The 15,157-nt window shown below is 47.3% G+C and overlaps 1 protein-coding gene and 2 non-coding genes across 6 annotated transcripts in view; all 3 read right to left on the bottom strand.

The window, feature by feature from the left end:
- Window positions 1-15,157, bottom strand: part of UBAP2 (ubiquitin associated protein 2) — an 82,763-nt gene that overhangs the window by 4,594 nt on the left and 63,012 nt on the right. For 3 of the 4 annotated variants that reach the window (XM_058672939.1, XM_058672942.1, XM_058672941.1), the window contains 7 exons: window positions 11,568-11,842; window positions 10,779-10,948; window positions 9,454-9,670; window positions 4,612-4,651; window positions 2,232-2,397; window positions 1,441-1,510; window positions 366-561 (listed from right to left, as the gene is read on the bottom strand). In XM_058672939.1, the coding sequence (XP_058528922.1) occupies window positions 366-561; window positions 1,441-1,510; window positions 2,232-2,397; window positions 4,612-4,651; window positions 9,454-9,670; window positions 10,779-10,948; window positions 11,568-11,842 (1,134 nt within the window). The remainder of the gene's footprint in view (window positions 1-365; window positions 562-1,440; window positions 1,511-2,231; window positions 2,398-4,611; window positions 4,652-9,453; window positions 9,671-10,778; window positions 10,949-11,567; window positions 11,843-15,157) is intronic. The other variant, XM_058672940.1, reaches the window with a different exon arrangement.
- Window positions 2,917-2,997, bottom strand: LOC118759951 (small nucleolar RNA SNORD121A). Its single transcript, XR_004996489.1, has one exon. It is a non-coding gene; the product is annotated as a small nucleolar RNA SNORD121A (small nucleolar RNA).
- Window positions 14,348-14,451, bottom strand: LOC118759934 (U6 spliceosomal RNA). The gene has a single exon (XR_004996473.2). It is a non-coding gene; the product is annotated as a U6 spliceosomal RNA (small nuclear RNA).

The following is a 15,157-nucleotide window of genomic DNA, read 5'->3' as shown; positions in this document are numbered from 1 at the left end:
CGGGACAGAGAAGCGCAGACTAGCACTTTTCGGGGTATTTCCAGGGTACAGAGCTCGGTGTCTGGGCAGAGCCCTCCTCTGAAGCCACAGGCTTCCAAATCTGCCTCCTCACAGGCAGAGCCAGGTTTTCCAGCAGATCCCAGACAGCCTGGCTCAGATGACAACTGGTCACTCAACGTGGCCAGCAGGAGCCTGTGGGAGGGTGCCCTCCTCCCCGCTGTAGCACCATGTCCGCCCTTGCCCTAGGTCTTGAACAAGGACAACCAATATGAGGGGCCCTGAGTCTGCCTCGCGGGAGTCCCCCAGACAAAGCCTACACCCTCAGCAGGCCACGGGGGCAACAGGAAAGGCCCTGCAGCACGCACCTGAGGTCACCAGGGGTGCGGCCCTGGCCCCGCCGCTCAGCGCACTCCCGGCACCCCCACCCAGGCAGAGGCTGGTGGCTACGTTCATGTTGCTGGGCAGGTTGGCTCCTGAGGAGGTGGCACTCGAGGCAGAGGTGGCTGTTGTAGAGAATGTGGCAGAAGGCTGCAGGGATGGGGCACTCTCCACACTGGCATGCTGGCAAAAACAAAACAAACAAAAAAAAACAGGACACAGGGAGCTGGAGAGGGCAGCAGAATGCTGGCAGAGCCAAGCCAAAGCCGTGCGATGTTCACCTCCCCGTGGCTACAGAGATGAGAGGCAGAACAACTTCCCACCATTGATCCTTTGGTAACTTAATACTGAGACTATCGGTCATGTGACAACACTGGCAGTGCTCTGGACTCTGAGCCAAGAGGGACGCACAGGAGGCACGGTAGATAGAGGGCACTCTTCTGTTGGAGGTTCACATAGGGTGGGTGCCCTGCCCCTCACCCCCAAAACTGACAGCTCACTTCCACCATGTCCTTTCACAAGGAGGTGGCCCCGCCTGTGGAAGATCCGCCTTCTGCTTGGGGACCTGCCTCCTGGGGCTGAGCTTCTGGGCCGGGAGCTCAGCCTGCAGCCCAGATCCCAGCTCCTTTCAGGGACTCTCAGGATGCAGCCTTTCCTGCAGCTCAGTGCCCACCTACAGCCTGATCCTCTTCACTCCCTGCCGCCAGACCCGCTTGCTCATTCCCCCCTCAACTGTTTCCTCTGTGTGGTCTCTGCAGAACAGGTGCCTGTTAGAAGGGATTCTTCGTGACAGGACAGATGGAATTAGCAGCAAAGCTACTCTTCTCCAAATGGCTTTCAAATGAATCAAAAACAAAGCCCAGAAAATTAAACCTCCGCTGACAGATGAAAATCAAACAGCTTGGACAGTTTGTAACAGGAAATTCATCAGCTGCCCGGCCCCTGCCCCCAGGATATAGTAGGTGTGGGAACAGTGCTGCCATAGGTCAGGCATGCCACCTTGCATGCAGCAGCTGGTCTGAGCCCAGACCATAGCCCCTCAGCACTGCACCAGGAACTCACTGTGTGGGAGGTGCTCACAGAGAGGGCTGCATGCGAGGAGGGCAGGCTGCTTGGATGGCTGGAGAGGGAGCTGGAAGACAGAACAGAGCGCCCGGTGTCAAGGGAGGGCTGGGAGGGCTGGACTCGGGCTCGTCCACATCCCCAGAGAAACCGTCCAGTCCCCATCATGTGCCAGCCTTGAGCACAGGGACAGGGCGCTGGGAGTTGAAATGATCAGTGGGCCAAGGTCACTCTGCAGCTTCAGCACGTGAAGACCATCAGTGCTGGGCTGCCCGAGGAGTCCGCTGTATCTGCACACCCCACTGAATCTGTGGGGTAAGGCTGTGTGCTCTACCAACAGGCCACTTAGTGCCTGAATCGCAAAGTCAGATTAAGTTAAAGGCTTCTGGCTCTAGACTGGGGGTGGGCTGAGTGTGTCGCTGTCCTCAAAGGTAGAGACCATCAGCAAACCCACTGCCCACCCACTCCACTAGGATCAGTTCTCTGAAGGCAGGACAGGTGCAAGGCACATGGCAGTGACCCAGAGCCACAGATCCACAAAGATCCGAGGCCTAGGAAGCCTTCTGGAGGTGTTGGGAGATGACAGCGAGCTCCCATCCCCACCTTCCCAGGGGATCAAGGGAAGACCTCTACGCACCTAAGGCCTTCACATCTGGAGTCTGTACGCTAGGGGATTCATGCAGAGGCCCAGGATGTCACTGGGCCTGGGGCAGTGGGGGATGGGAGTGCTGTGCTCACAGGAATACACTTGCCCCTATGTGCCCCTCCTGAGACATACACTGTCCCTTTACCTGCTAAGCTGAGAGAGAGGGCTGCCGGGCAGGTCGCCAGGTTGGGTCAGGGAGGGCAGACTGGCAGTGTGCTGGGAGCTGGAGGGCAGAGGCGCAGTGCACGAGGTGGAGCTGGGCAGGGGGCCCACAGCTGGAAGGGCCGAGGCAGCGTCTGTCGTCTTTGGAGCTGGAAGAGATGAAGCAGCTGTAAGGAAAGACATCAGTTAGCTCTGGACCGCAGCCCGAATGCCCGGTAAAGCTCGGTTAAGCCCGTTCTCTGCTAGCTGTGGCCACCGAGGCCATGTGGGGGCAGACTCTGCGAGGCTTGCACTGGACCGACTCCTCTTGCACACCTCACAGCCCCCTGGCCTTGTGCAGCATGCAGAACAGAAATAAGAATGACAAGGCTACCTGGAAGAGGCAGCACGCTCTCTTCTCTCAGAAGCCTCCTGAGGGTCTTCTGGCAGGACAGAGCTCCCACAAGCAGATCCACCAAGTTAGCTCAGGCCACCGCTGCTGCCACACTGAGGGCATGTGAGAGCAGCGAGCCAGGAATGCAGAGCCAATCGGCTCCAACCAGCCACACACTCACTGTGCAACACCCACAGTGAAAAGCACGGTGAGAATGGCCGAGCCACATGCTGGACCAGGTTAGTCTCAGAGACCAGAAACAGTCTGCTGAGGCTGCAGTCAGGTGGGTGGAACTATGGAAAAGACTCAGTTTGGGGTTTTCCACACATGTGGCTCAGATATGTGCTTGGAAAGGAAACATCATTGTCTTTTCCAGGGAGCAGCACTCCACACTTCACTGTTGGCAGCACTAGGGGCTCAGCATGAAGCACCCCCCCCGGGGGGGGGGCCAAGGGCGAGAAGAAAACAAAGAGGTAGCAACAGGGTCACCACACCACATCCCTTCATGAACCTGGACACCCGAGACAGCCTGCTTCCCACTGGCATTGCACCCCAATGGAAAAACATGTCCTCACAGAATCTGCCTTGCCCAGAACTAAAATAATAAATTGTAATGCCTGGGCTGCAGGTTATATTGCTAACACCTGGGCCCAGAATTCCCTCACTGCAAGGCAGTTAGGGAAGAGAATGGGAAGTAACAAATGTATGTCACATGCAAACAACTGTCTGCTAAATACTTCCCATATTGTTTGGTACCGAAACGTAGCACTTCTGTATGCACCTGCCACCCTAGACCAGCACTAAAGCTCCCCCTGCCCAGAAGCTCCGGTGGTTCACAGGCTTGGAGCTGTGGGATTCTGGAGGGCCAGCCAGGAGAGCAAACCTGAAACAAGATTCTGGCGCTCCATACAGTCATTTTTGTTCCAATCAAGGTCCTATTTCCAAGCCACTGTAAATCCTGACTGCACATTTACCTTACTGAATCAGGACAGGAAACCACTAGCATCCCTAACAAGTTGGTCAGGGGTCCCGGGGTGCACCACCATGTTTTCTCCCAAGCATCCAGAGTATTTTCCCTAGCTTCCTAAGCCAAAGTGCTACGGACCCTAAAGACAATGAAAAAGGATGGCCATATTCTGCTTTGAAAGTCCAAATCAGCCTGTCACCAGCTCCTGAGAACTGTGAAGCCAAGCAAACCTTAAATAGATAGCACATTCTGCACCAGTTCAGTGTGATCAGGAAAGAACATGAGACTATCACCTCCTCCGTCCTCTGGCTGTGACATTTCTAAAAACGTCACATCAGGGTCTGGAATTGCAAAGTAGATTAAGCTGCCATCCACCTACATCCCACAGCTTCCTGACAATGTGCCTGGCAAAGGCAGCAGCAGATGGTCCAAGGGTTCAGGCACCAGCTACGCAGGTGGAAAACAATGGAGTTCCTGCCTCTTCAATCAGCCTGACTGAGGCCTAGTGCCTACAGCCACATAAACAACCAATAACAAAGGGTTCTTTCCCTCTCTCTCTCCCTCTTCCCTGTTGGTCTGCCTTTCAAAGTAATAAACCCTTGTGCCAGGCGCGATGGCTCAATTGGCTAATCCTCCTATTGGCAAGTGCTGGGATCCCACTGGGGTGCTGGCTCGTGTCCCAGATACTCCACTTCCCATCCAGCTCCCTGGTTGTGGCCTGGGAACGTGGTAGAGAATGAGCCAAAGCCTTGGGATACAGAAGCTCCTGCTTCAGACTGACTCAGCTTGGGCCGTCATGGCCATTTTGGGAATGAACCAGCTCTTCTTTACATTACAAGAACAATAGTTGGATTTTATTAACCAGTTTATTTAGCTCCTGTACTGATAACAGGGTAAAAGTGTTAAGTAGAAAAAAAATTTAAAAAACACTACTAGCCAACTGGTGCGCTTGCCAGCACATCAGACCCGTGTGCTGTTCTGGGGCTGCCGCAGGCATGATGGGAACAGAGCCATCGTACTCACCATCTAGTGTCTGCTGACCTCGATCACCACCATGTCCATTCTACAAGGAACAGAAGATAAAGTAAGTGATAATCACCTAAATGACTTTCAAAGACCAATAGTGCTTTATTGTTTTAATAAAAAGAGAGGCAATTTGTTAAGATGTAATACATTGTAGGGAGCAGACACTCTTGCAAACCAGATTCAGTAACTGGAGAGGAACAACACAGGCAGCCATGAAACAAACGTCAAGCCATTAGGAAAGAACCTAATTGGATGGATTATGTCCCACCATATTCCCATCTCCTCTAACCAAGTTCTGTCTCACTGACATCCCTTGGGCAAGCAAGTACTTCCAAGTCAATAAAAACACTCTCATGCTAAGAACCACAACACTTGCTAAATGGATCTCATTGGAAAAAGAGAAGTGACCTTGCAGCACAGCTTCTGCTGCGGCCGTATGGACAGGGAATCACCGTGGTGGCCCACTAGAGAACAGAACCCAAACAAGCGTTCTGGGAGCCTTTCCGGGACACGCGGCACAGATGGAAGTCGGCCTCACAGTGGGAGAAGCAAACACAGGGCATGGACATGAGGGAACAGGAGGACAGAAAAGCTCCGACACTGCCACAAGCTGAGAAAGAGGAAGAGGAAAAAGACAAAGCAAATTCTCCGCATAAACGTCAAGAGCACTAAGGAGAAAGACCGTTTACCTACCACGCTTGCAGTAATCCAGAGCAAATCTGCTCAGGAATATGTTATAATTATCGACAATACTTCTGCTTTGCTTTGGACTGACTCAGCTCGAGCCAGTGTGACTACTGGGGGAGTCAATCAGCAAATAAAGATCCTTCTCCAATCTCTCCTCACTGCAAAAATCTGCCTTTCCAATAAAAACAAACAAGAGGTTGCAATCAAAGAAAGGCAACCCCATCAAATCTCACAGTTGTAAACCCGAGGGCTGTAACTGTCATTCGGCCTAAGAGCCAGGATGCTGCATGGGATGCCTCGCTCTGTATCAGAGAGCCCAGAATCTCAGTCCCAGCTCTGCTACTGTGGCCCTGGGAGAGAGCAGGCGACTGCTGCCGCTCGCGCTGCAGACTTGGATTTAAGTTCCTGGCTCCTATTCTTCTGAAGATTTGAGGCTCTCTTTCTCTGCTTCTCAAAATTAAGAAACTAAACCGGTAGTAAGTAACCCAGGTTCTACCCTGTTGCCAGTCCTGAATGAAGGGTCACATCCCTCCAACACTGATCTGCACCATTTAACTACAAAAGCAAGAAGCAGCCAAATGTAAGAGGACTGCTCTCACATCTGCTCAGCTCGGGACACCAACATCCCACCTCAGAGTGTGGGTTCAGGTCAGGGATGCTCGACTTCAGATCCTGCCTACTGCCTGTTCCCCCTCCCACGGGCAAGACAAACCATCAACAGGTACACATGGCCAGGGTGTTGCAAGCAACAGACAAGGAACCGATGAACACACAGGCGCACAGAATGACTGTCACTGCGGTCACTCTTCCCACGAGGTTCTCCGACAGACAGCAACATGCGTCCCCCAAAGGGGCTGAGAGAACAATCCCTGGGACAAAACACATGCCCCCACAACATGTTCTGCCCCATCAGCTCATATGCCAACATCAACAGTAAGCGTCGCCCCCTCAACAGATGCCAAATGTGAGTGGGACAACATAGAATCGTGGAAAAGCTTGTGCCAGAAAAATAATATCTGAGACAGACAAATTTGCTGACCAACAAAAATTAAGAAATACAGTGCCTGAAAAGCCAATTACAGAAATAGATTGTGTTGTTAAAACCTCCTCAGAAAGACAACTTCTGGCCTAGACTGCTCACAGATGAATGCTGACAGTTACACCAGGCATGAGGCTAATCCCACAAACGTCCTCAGAGAACATGAAATGAGTTTGGAAGTGATTAAGCAGAGATAAAATCATATAACACAATAGCAAGCAAATGGCTAATCCTGAATCCAGTTTGGAGAATCATTAAGTTTTAATCTATGGAGGAAAAAGTCTAGCAGATGTTCAACATTATCTATCTGAGGCATATCTAAGAATGATCTAATAAGTACCTGAGGATATAGAGTAGAAAGCTCAGGTCTGAAAGTCACCTTCAGAGTTACAGCAAAAATTATCAGATTGGAGACTGATGTTGTGGTGCAGTGGGTTAAGCCGCCTCCTGCAACGCTGATATCCCATTTGGGTGCCGGTTCAAGTCCCGGCTGTTCCACTTCCAATCCAGCTCCCTGTTACTAGTGCACCTGGAAAAGCAGTGGAAGATGGTCCAAGTGCTTGTCTCCTCACCACCCACATGGGAAACCCAGATGAGTTCCAGGATGCTGGCTTCAGTCTGGCCCAACCCCACCTACTGCAGCTATTTCAGGAATGAGCCAGTAGATGGCAGTCTCTTCTACTCCATAACTCTGCCTTTCAAATAAATAATGCTTTAAGAAAACTGATCAGACTAAACAGCAAAAACAAAAAGCCTTCCTGGCTAGTCACATGCCCTAAGTAAAGTTGTCTTACTTGAGGTCAGACCTACAGAAGCCAGAAACAGGCCAACGAGTAGAAAACAGAAAAACAGCATAGGGTGGAGGGCAGCACTGGCTCTCAATAATTTCTGTGGAAATGACCATGGAAGAATCCAGAGTGACTGATTTGTGACAACCAAGGCACAGTTTTACTGAAGGCTCTGATGTAAGATCAGTGTAACGGGGAAGGGAGAAGAAAAAAAACAAAAGCAAGAAAACTCCGTCTAACTCAAAATACGTCCCAAGGCATAGCCAGGGATTTGGGTGTCACATCAAATACAGCAGAAAAATTCCAGAGATCACTTAATTAACATCATTCTTGGATTACTTATACTGTCCTTATGTTCCCAGCTGACCATGCTTTATTGTCATGTTTCTTACCCATGTCAGAAGTACCAGAGGCAGTAGCCGTAGGCCCGACTGTGAGCCCCCAGTTGGGACACCAATGTCTTAGCCTGGGCATGGATACTGTGCATCCAGCAGGGTGACAACTCTGCCTCAAGAGAGTGGGCTCCCGGCATCATACGGAAGAATCACAAGGGAGCTCCACCTCTAGGCTCCGACCCTCCCCTCCGCAAGTGTTCCTGCCATGTGGGAAGTGAAAAAGTAGGTGGGAAACTGTCTACTCATTTCTCTTGTGGCCTCTCAAACAAATGGATAAAAATTACAAAAAAGGCCAATCACGCGGTGGCCTAGCGGCTAAAGTCCTCGCCTTGCACGCGCCAGTATCCCATTCTAGCAGCTGTTCTAATCCTGGCGGCCCCGCTACCCATCTACCTTCCTGTCTGTGGCCAGGGAATGCAGTCCAGGACGGTCCAAAGCCTTGGGATCCTGCACCCGTGTGGGAGACCCTGAAGAAGCTCTGGGTTTCTGGCTACAGATCAGCTCAGATCTGGCCACGGCGGCCGCTTGGGCTGTGAATCACTGGACAGAAGATGCTCCTCTCTGTCTCTCCTCCTATCTGTGTTATTTACCTTTCCAATAAAAATTAAAAAATAAAAAGTTACCCAAATATGCTTATTTGTGAGGCTCTGCAAAAAACGTTTTGCTAAAGGGGAAGCACATACAAAGGAACAACTGGGGCCAGTGCAGGGCTCCACAGTCTAATCTTCTACCGACAGTGCTGGCAGCCTATACAGGCACTGGTTCTTGTCCTGGCAGCTCCACTTCTAGCACCCTAATTACGGCCTGGGAAATCAGTAGAGGATGGCTCAAAGCCTTGGGACCCATGCAGCTGGCATGGGAAATGTGGAAGAAGCTCCTGGTCTCTGAACAGCTCAGCTCTAGCATTTAAGGCCATTTGGGGAGCAGATGATGGGCGCAGCACCAGCCGTTGCGGCTCACTTGGGGAGTGAATCATTGGACGGAAGATCTTCCTTTCTGTCTTTCCTCCTCTCTGTATATCTGACCTTGTAATGAAATGTATGCTAAATATTTATACCCCATTAGGGTTTTTTATCTTCTATTTTTGCTTATTTTTGTAACCACCTGTTTTACACTTCAACTGTTTTGCTGTTGCCGTTGTATTTCAAATTAAGTTCACAAAAACTAATAATCTTAGTAGTAGAACCAGTACTTGCTTCCTTGGTTTAATTTTACGATAAAACTTACCGACAAAGACACAGGTGTAAATGTGTCACTTAGTGAGTTTTAATAAACACAGCTCACAGTCTAGATTCCTACCATGACAGAGAGCACCATCACCATAGGAAAATCCCTGTATGTGAATAGTCTAATACATAAGCAAGGCAGACACCTGATTCACACGGCACCTGTGATATTTTAATTGCATGCACAGCAAAAGTAAGACATTACTAGTGTGATCCTGATTACAAAGTAAACAAGAAACAAAACACATTAGAATTTGCCTCCCTGCTACACTTTTTCCTTAAGTCTCCTGCCCTAACATTCAAGACACATGTACGCCTCAACTCTGGAGGCCACTGAAAGTCAGGTGTACAGCCAGCAAGCCCGTGTGGCTAACAGGCCTCTAGAAGGGCAGAACACAGAAACTGACACGGATCTGTTTCCTTGGCTTATCTTCCAGTGTGGCTTACATAGGCTGGGTAGAGTGCCTCAAATCTTCACGCCACAGTGCTTCCACGAGACATTACCTATGGAGCCCCTTATTCCAAGAGGGTCTGTGCTGGAGAGTCCTGCCTTAACCAGACTCGATGAGGAAACATTCTAAAAGAAAATTACCTAATTTCCTCGAGAGAAAAAAAAAAAAACCCTCATAGTGAAAAGCAGAATTGACCAAACTACACATTAACTTCCAACTACCCTTAGAGAAGAAACTTAGAGAACAACTTACCGCGACTGTTCCAGCAGTGGCTAAATCCGACGGACTCACAGAGCTTTGGTATGCGATCCTGTTACGCACAGAACTCTGGTCATAGGAGGAAGACGTTGTTACTGGACTAGTGGAGCTCAGGGATGAGCTGGTCAGGTTGGAGGAGGTAATGACTGAAGTTGTATAGGTGGAGTTCTGTACTGCACTGGTCATTGGTAAAGAGGTATTCAAAGGATCACTAAGAGTAAAAGGTATTAAGACACAAATATACGTCACTTCACATGGTTTCATGAAATACTGCTACATTAATTTACCCTCCCAGTCTAAATTTAAAAAGGAACTATAAATGTATGTTACATCCTTCTGAAATCATTTTAGCCTATATTTGAGAGGCAGAAACCTATTTCTCCATCGGCAAGTCCATGCCACACAATGCCAGTGACAGATGTGGCAGCAAGGTTGAACCATGGCAAAAGCCAGGGACCAGGAACTCAATCCAGATCTCTCAGATGGGTGGCATCACTCTTGCCCCCAAGAATTTGTAATGGAAAAAGATGGTATGAGGAGCCAGAATCTGAAATTAACCCAAAGAGGGACATAGTCACCAGCTTACTAATTGCTTGTCTCATCACTTGACTTGTGATGTTCTTGAATCGTATTAAAGGACAGCTTCCTTAGTATCTCCCACATGAGATCGATGTGATATAGCTGATAGGTAACGTCATATCTTTTAGAATTCTTAAGACTCTCATCAGGAATTCATCTGCCTGAATCCATTTTAAAACTGGTATTCCCTATTTAAAAAAATATTCCACTGAAGGAAACATGGTGTTGCAAAGATGTGTAGACATCAGATCCTTGAACTATCACTGGTAAATGCTGAAGCCACTGTGAAAGAAGCTTGGTACTTCTGCAATGATTACATATAAGAGTTATTTATGACATGACCCAGTAATTGTACTCTGTAGGAATACCCAAAAGACCTGGAATCACACAAAACTTATTACCAAATACCAAAAGATGTTCAAAGAATACATCAAATGTCTACCAACTTATCAAACATTAAACAAAATGTTGTGCTATTCAAGGACATACAACACAGGGATGCACCTAGGAAACTTGCACTAAGTGAAGTCAGACACAAAATGTCTAGTATTACAAGACTCAGAGTTCAGGACCTGAGAATCCTGACAGATTAATGGTCACCAAAAAACTGCAATCAGGGTGGAGGATGCGTCTCCTCCGGGTCTGAGATGGCTTTTGTGGGTGATGGAAACAATATTTTGGAATTAAACAGGATGTATCCTCAATACCAATTTTTCTAAGAGAACTAGAAAGCTATATACCTTAAAGATTTTGAATATAAGCTGATGGGAATCTGATTACTATCTTCACTACATGCAACTGATCCAAATTCAGAGGGAGAGGGTTCTGATCCAAACTCCAATGCCCCAAACTGGACATTTAATCCTGTGACATCTGCTGAGCCAGGCATTTCCACCGCAGAAGCAGGAATCTAAAAAAGCAAAACTGACAAGTCAGGAACAAGGAACAGGAATTCTAAGATACAAAGATCTATAATAGAACCAAACCCACAGCTGGGTTACCTAAGCCATATTACAAAAAAAAAAAAAAAGTGGAAGTGGGAGATGAAAAATGGAATCATAGAACAAAGAAAATTTAAGTTAATGAGAGGATGGTCAGTATTAATATCACCAACTGCAACCTGCTTCCTTAAGAATGGGATTGGTTAGGGGTGGGTGAGCAAGGACACTGGATATCCAGTTCACTCGGCAATTCCTAAGACACGCCACTTGGGAAAGCGTTAGCTGGCCAAGGGGTCATATATGCTTTAGATACAGCACACTGCAAAATACACAACAGCAGATATGTATCAAGCAACTGGTTAAACTTAAATCCATTATTGAATTAACAGTGTCTGGTTCATGGCACAAACCCTTTTACTCTAGTGTCAACCCAGCAACTCAGAAATAGGCAATTCCTCAAACAGCAGTTAAGCAGGACTTGGAAAACAATACACTGCATTATACTTTCTGAGACTTGATATTCCAACACATAACATGATGGTACAATACATCCGCCTTTGTAGCTGTGCCCACATCATGATGGCCCACCTTAGAAGCTGGAGGTATCCGCCGCTTGGGCAGTTTCATGTGTTTGGGCTGTGGCTGGTGGGCAGACACAGCGATGTTTTCCACAGTCACACTGGGAAGGTGCAACAGTTTGTTCACAGTGGAGGCGTTGTCTCCAGGCACAGATTCTTGGAGTTTTGCCTGAGAAGGAAAGGATTCCAAACCAGGGGGAGGAGTGGGGACGGCCTGGGTCTGGTGCTGTTGCCGCTGGCTCAACTGGCTAAGGACTGGGGATGGCTCAGGCTGAGATTTGAAGTCTACGCAATAAAGAAAATAAAAGTGATAATTAATTCTTTGGCACAAGACTTTGAAACTCTACACTCAATCAGTGTTCACATAAGTGACAGGGACCCAACTACTTGAGCCACCACCACTACCATTTGGGGACTCTGTTAACAGGAAGCTGAGTTTGGAACCATAACCAGAAACTGAACATATGCATGCTCCAATGTGGGATGCAAACACCCTAACCAACATCACACCTGCTAGGCCAACAATTTTGTTATTTTCAGGTTTGATTGGTGGAAAACAGTATTGAAAAAGTGCAAAATACAATGATATAAATGTACACAAACATTTTTTTCTTCTAGAAGACATCCATGTATCTCTGGCCATACTCTTTTTTTTAAAAGGCATAAAGGCAGTTTATTCAGGTTAACTTAGGTCTCCAGCAGCTGGGCTGGGCGGTGGTGGGGCAGCTGCAGCCAAGGCTGCAGCAGAATGTCATACCTTTTTTTATTATTTTAAAGACTTATTCATTTTTATTGAAAAGGCATATTTACAGAGAGAAGGAGAGACAAAGATCTTCCATCTGCTGCATCACTATCCAAACAGTCACAACACCCAGAGCTGAGCCAATCCAAAACCAGGAAGCTTCTTCCAGGTCTCCCATGCAGGTGTAGGATCCCAAAGTTTTGGGCCATCTCCTGCTTTCGCAGGCCATAAGCAGGGAGCTGGAAGGGAAGTAGAGTAGCCGTGACATGAACTGGCACTCCTAAGGGATCCTGGCACTTGCAAGGTTGAGAATTAGCCAACTAGCCACTGTGCCATGCAATGGCCATCATTTTTTTCCGCCTGTTTGCTAGTTTCTTCTATTAGTACCACCTTTTATATTAGCAAGTTAACTTTTACATATGATTAAGATTTTCAAATCATTTTCATGAGTTGTCTTCTCTGTATTTTGATTTGGTTATGGTATTTCCTTTCAATACTAAGGCTACTCTCAGAGAAAATTTATAGGCATGTTTACAGGGTTTTTTCCCCCCTATAATCTTTCTTGAGTCCCTATTTTTGTTTAAACAATTGACACATTTGGCACCTTGCTACAGAAATACAACTTCATTTTCTTTTTTTTTAAAGATTTATTTTTATTACAATGTCAGATGTACAGAGAGGAGGAGAGAGAGAGAGAGGAAGATCTTCCGTCCAATGTTTCACTCCCCAAGTGAGCCGCAACAGGCCGGTGCTCGCCGATCAGAAGCCGGGAACCAGGAACCTCTTCCGGGTCTCCCATGTGGGTGCAGGGTCCCAATGCATTGGGCCGTCCTCGACTGCTTTCTCAGGCCACAAGCAGGGAGCTGGATGGGAAATGGAGCTGCCGGGATTAGAACTGGCGCCCATATGGGATCCCGGGGCGTTCAAGGCGAGGACTTTAGCTGCTAGGCCACGCCGCCGGGCCCACAACTTCATTTTCTAACCAGACATTTCGGCTCACTTGGGGAGTGAATCATCAGACGGAAGATCTTCCTCTCTGTATATCTCACTTTGTAATAAAATAAATAAATCTTTAAAAAAAAAAAAAGAAGAAAAGAAATTTCAACCACAACTACTTAGGCTGGACTGCAGTAAAACAATTTACAAAAAAGGAAGGGCAGATACATATTAAACATTAGAGACATGCACCAAAAGATATCTACTATAAAGGATAAAGGGATAGTGTTCTTATCCTAAAACTCGTTGTATGTGCAGAAAAAAAGTCAAGTCGGGGAGACCACTGATAACAACGGCTTGCTGCAAAAGTGGCTGGGAACACAGGACTGCTGCCATGCACTCTGAAAAGGCTGCAAACCCACCAAGCGGAACGCTTGTACCATGTGATTTATCCTTAACATTTGCTTTCCTTTACAGAACCTGCAGATTTGTTAGGCGTGAGAGAGGATATTTACATAAAAGCACTGTGCCTGCCACTTTAACATGATTCCCTGGTAGTTACCACTTCAATCCAGGGAGAAGTCTTGGATAGCTCCAACAGCGTAAGCCATTTCGTTAAGCAGAGAAATGTACTCTGCTACCTTTCATGGGCCCTAAAAGCAAACCAGTGAAATGTTCCCTAACCCAATGTAGCAGGTGAGCACCAGTGGTAAATGGTGACTTAATGTCACTAACTTCTGTGGGTGTTCCTTAGGACATACTCAGCTCACACATGCTGTGTTTACAATACAAACGTCAGAAGTGTGGTATAGTGTGACCAATCGCGGTGGACACATGTGTTAGAATAAGGAAGCATCACATACATGGGAGACCTGGCAGAAGCTCCTGGCTCTGGATTGGCTCAGCTCCAGCCGCTGCGGCCACTTTCTCTCCTTTTCCCTCTCTGCACATCTGCCTTTCCAATAAAAATAAATCTTTAGAGGCAGGATTTGAAATGCTATGCACGTTCAAATCTGTCATCTTAACAGAGCTCAGAAAATTCTGTATATTACCTTAAAGTGCTGCATCCTCATATTCGCACATTTGAAACATGGCTTTCAAGGAATGAACTATACTACTATGATGATGACACGACAACAAACATCTTTGCGCAGGGGCCATTCTAATCTTCTTGGTATGGGTCCAATTTAGATATATGTGCCCCTGAGGCAAGCACGAGTAAGAATGAAAACAAAAAGCAAATATTACAGATGAGTATATTTAAGGTCATGAAAACGCTGAATTAAAAACACCTTATTTTGATGAACTGTTGAGGTATTAGGGGAGTTGATGGAAGATCTGTAAATCTGCCTTTCAAGTAAATAAACAAATTTTTTTTCTTAAGATTTTATTTATTGTTATTTGAAAGGCAGACTTGCAGAGAACGTAAGAGAAAGATTTTCGATACAATGGCTAACTCTAACAATGGTGAAACAGCTGGAGCTCAGTCAGTCTGAACCTAGGAGCCAGGAGCTTCTTTCGAGCCTCTCACGCAGGTGTAAGGTCGCAAGGCTTTAGCCATCTTCCATCGCTTTCTCAGGTCAAACGCAGGGAGCTGAAATGGAAGTGGAGCAGCAAGGAAATAACTGGTGCCCGTATGGGATCCCAGCCCTTACAAGTGGAGAATTAGACAACTGAGCAATTACACTGGATCTTAAACAAATCTTTTTGTTAGAAAAAAATCAAATATATGTATATATTTAATATGTATATATTGGGTGCAGGACAGCAGTATAGTGGCTTTGCAAGCTAATCCTCCACCTGGTAGCAGCAGCATTCCATGTGGGTGCCAGTTTGTGTACCAGTTGGTCTACTTCCCATCCACCTCCCAGCTTATGGCCTGGGAAAGCAGTGGAGTATGGTCCAAATCCTTGGCACCCTGC

This window comes from Ochotona princeps, chromosome 14 (genome assembly GCF_030435755.1).
Source record: "Ochotona princeps isolate mOchPri1 chromosome 14, mOchPri1.hap1, whole genome shotgun sequence".
Taxonomy (NCBI): Eukaryota; Metazoa; Chordata; class Mammalia; order Lagomorpha; family Ochotonidae; genus Ochotona; species Ochotona princeps.
This window is presented reverse-complemented; position numbering and strand designations above follow the sequence as displayed.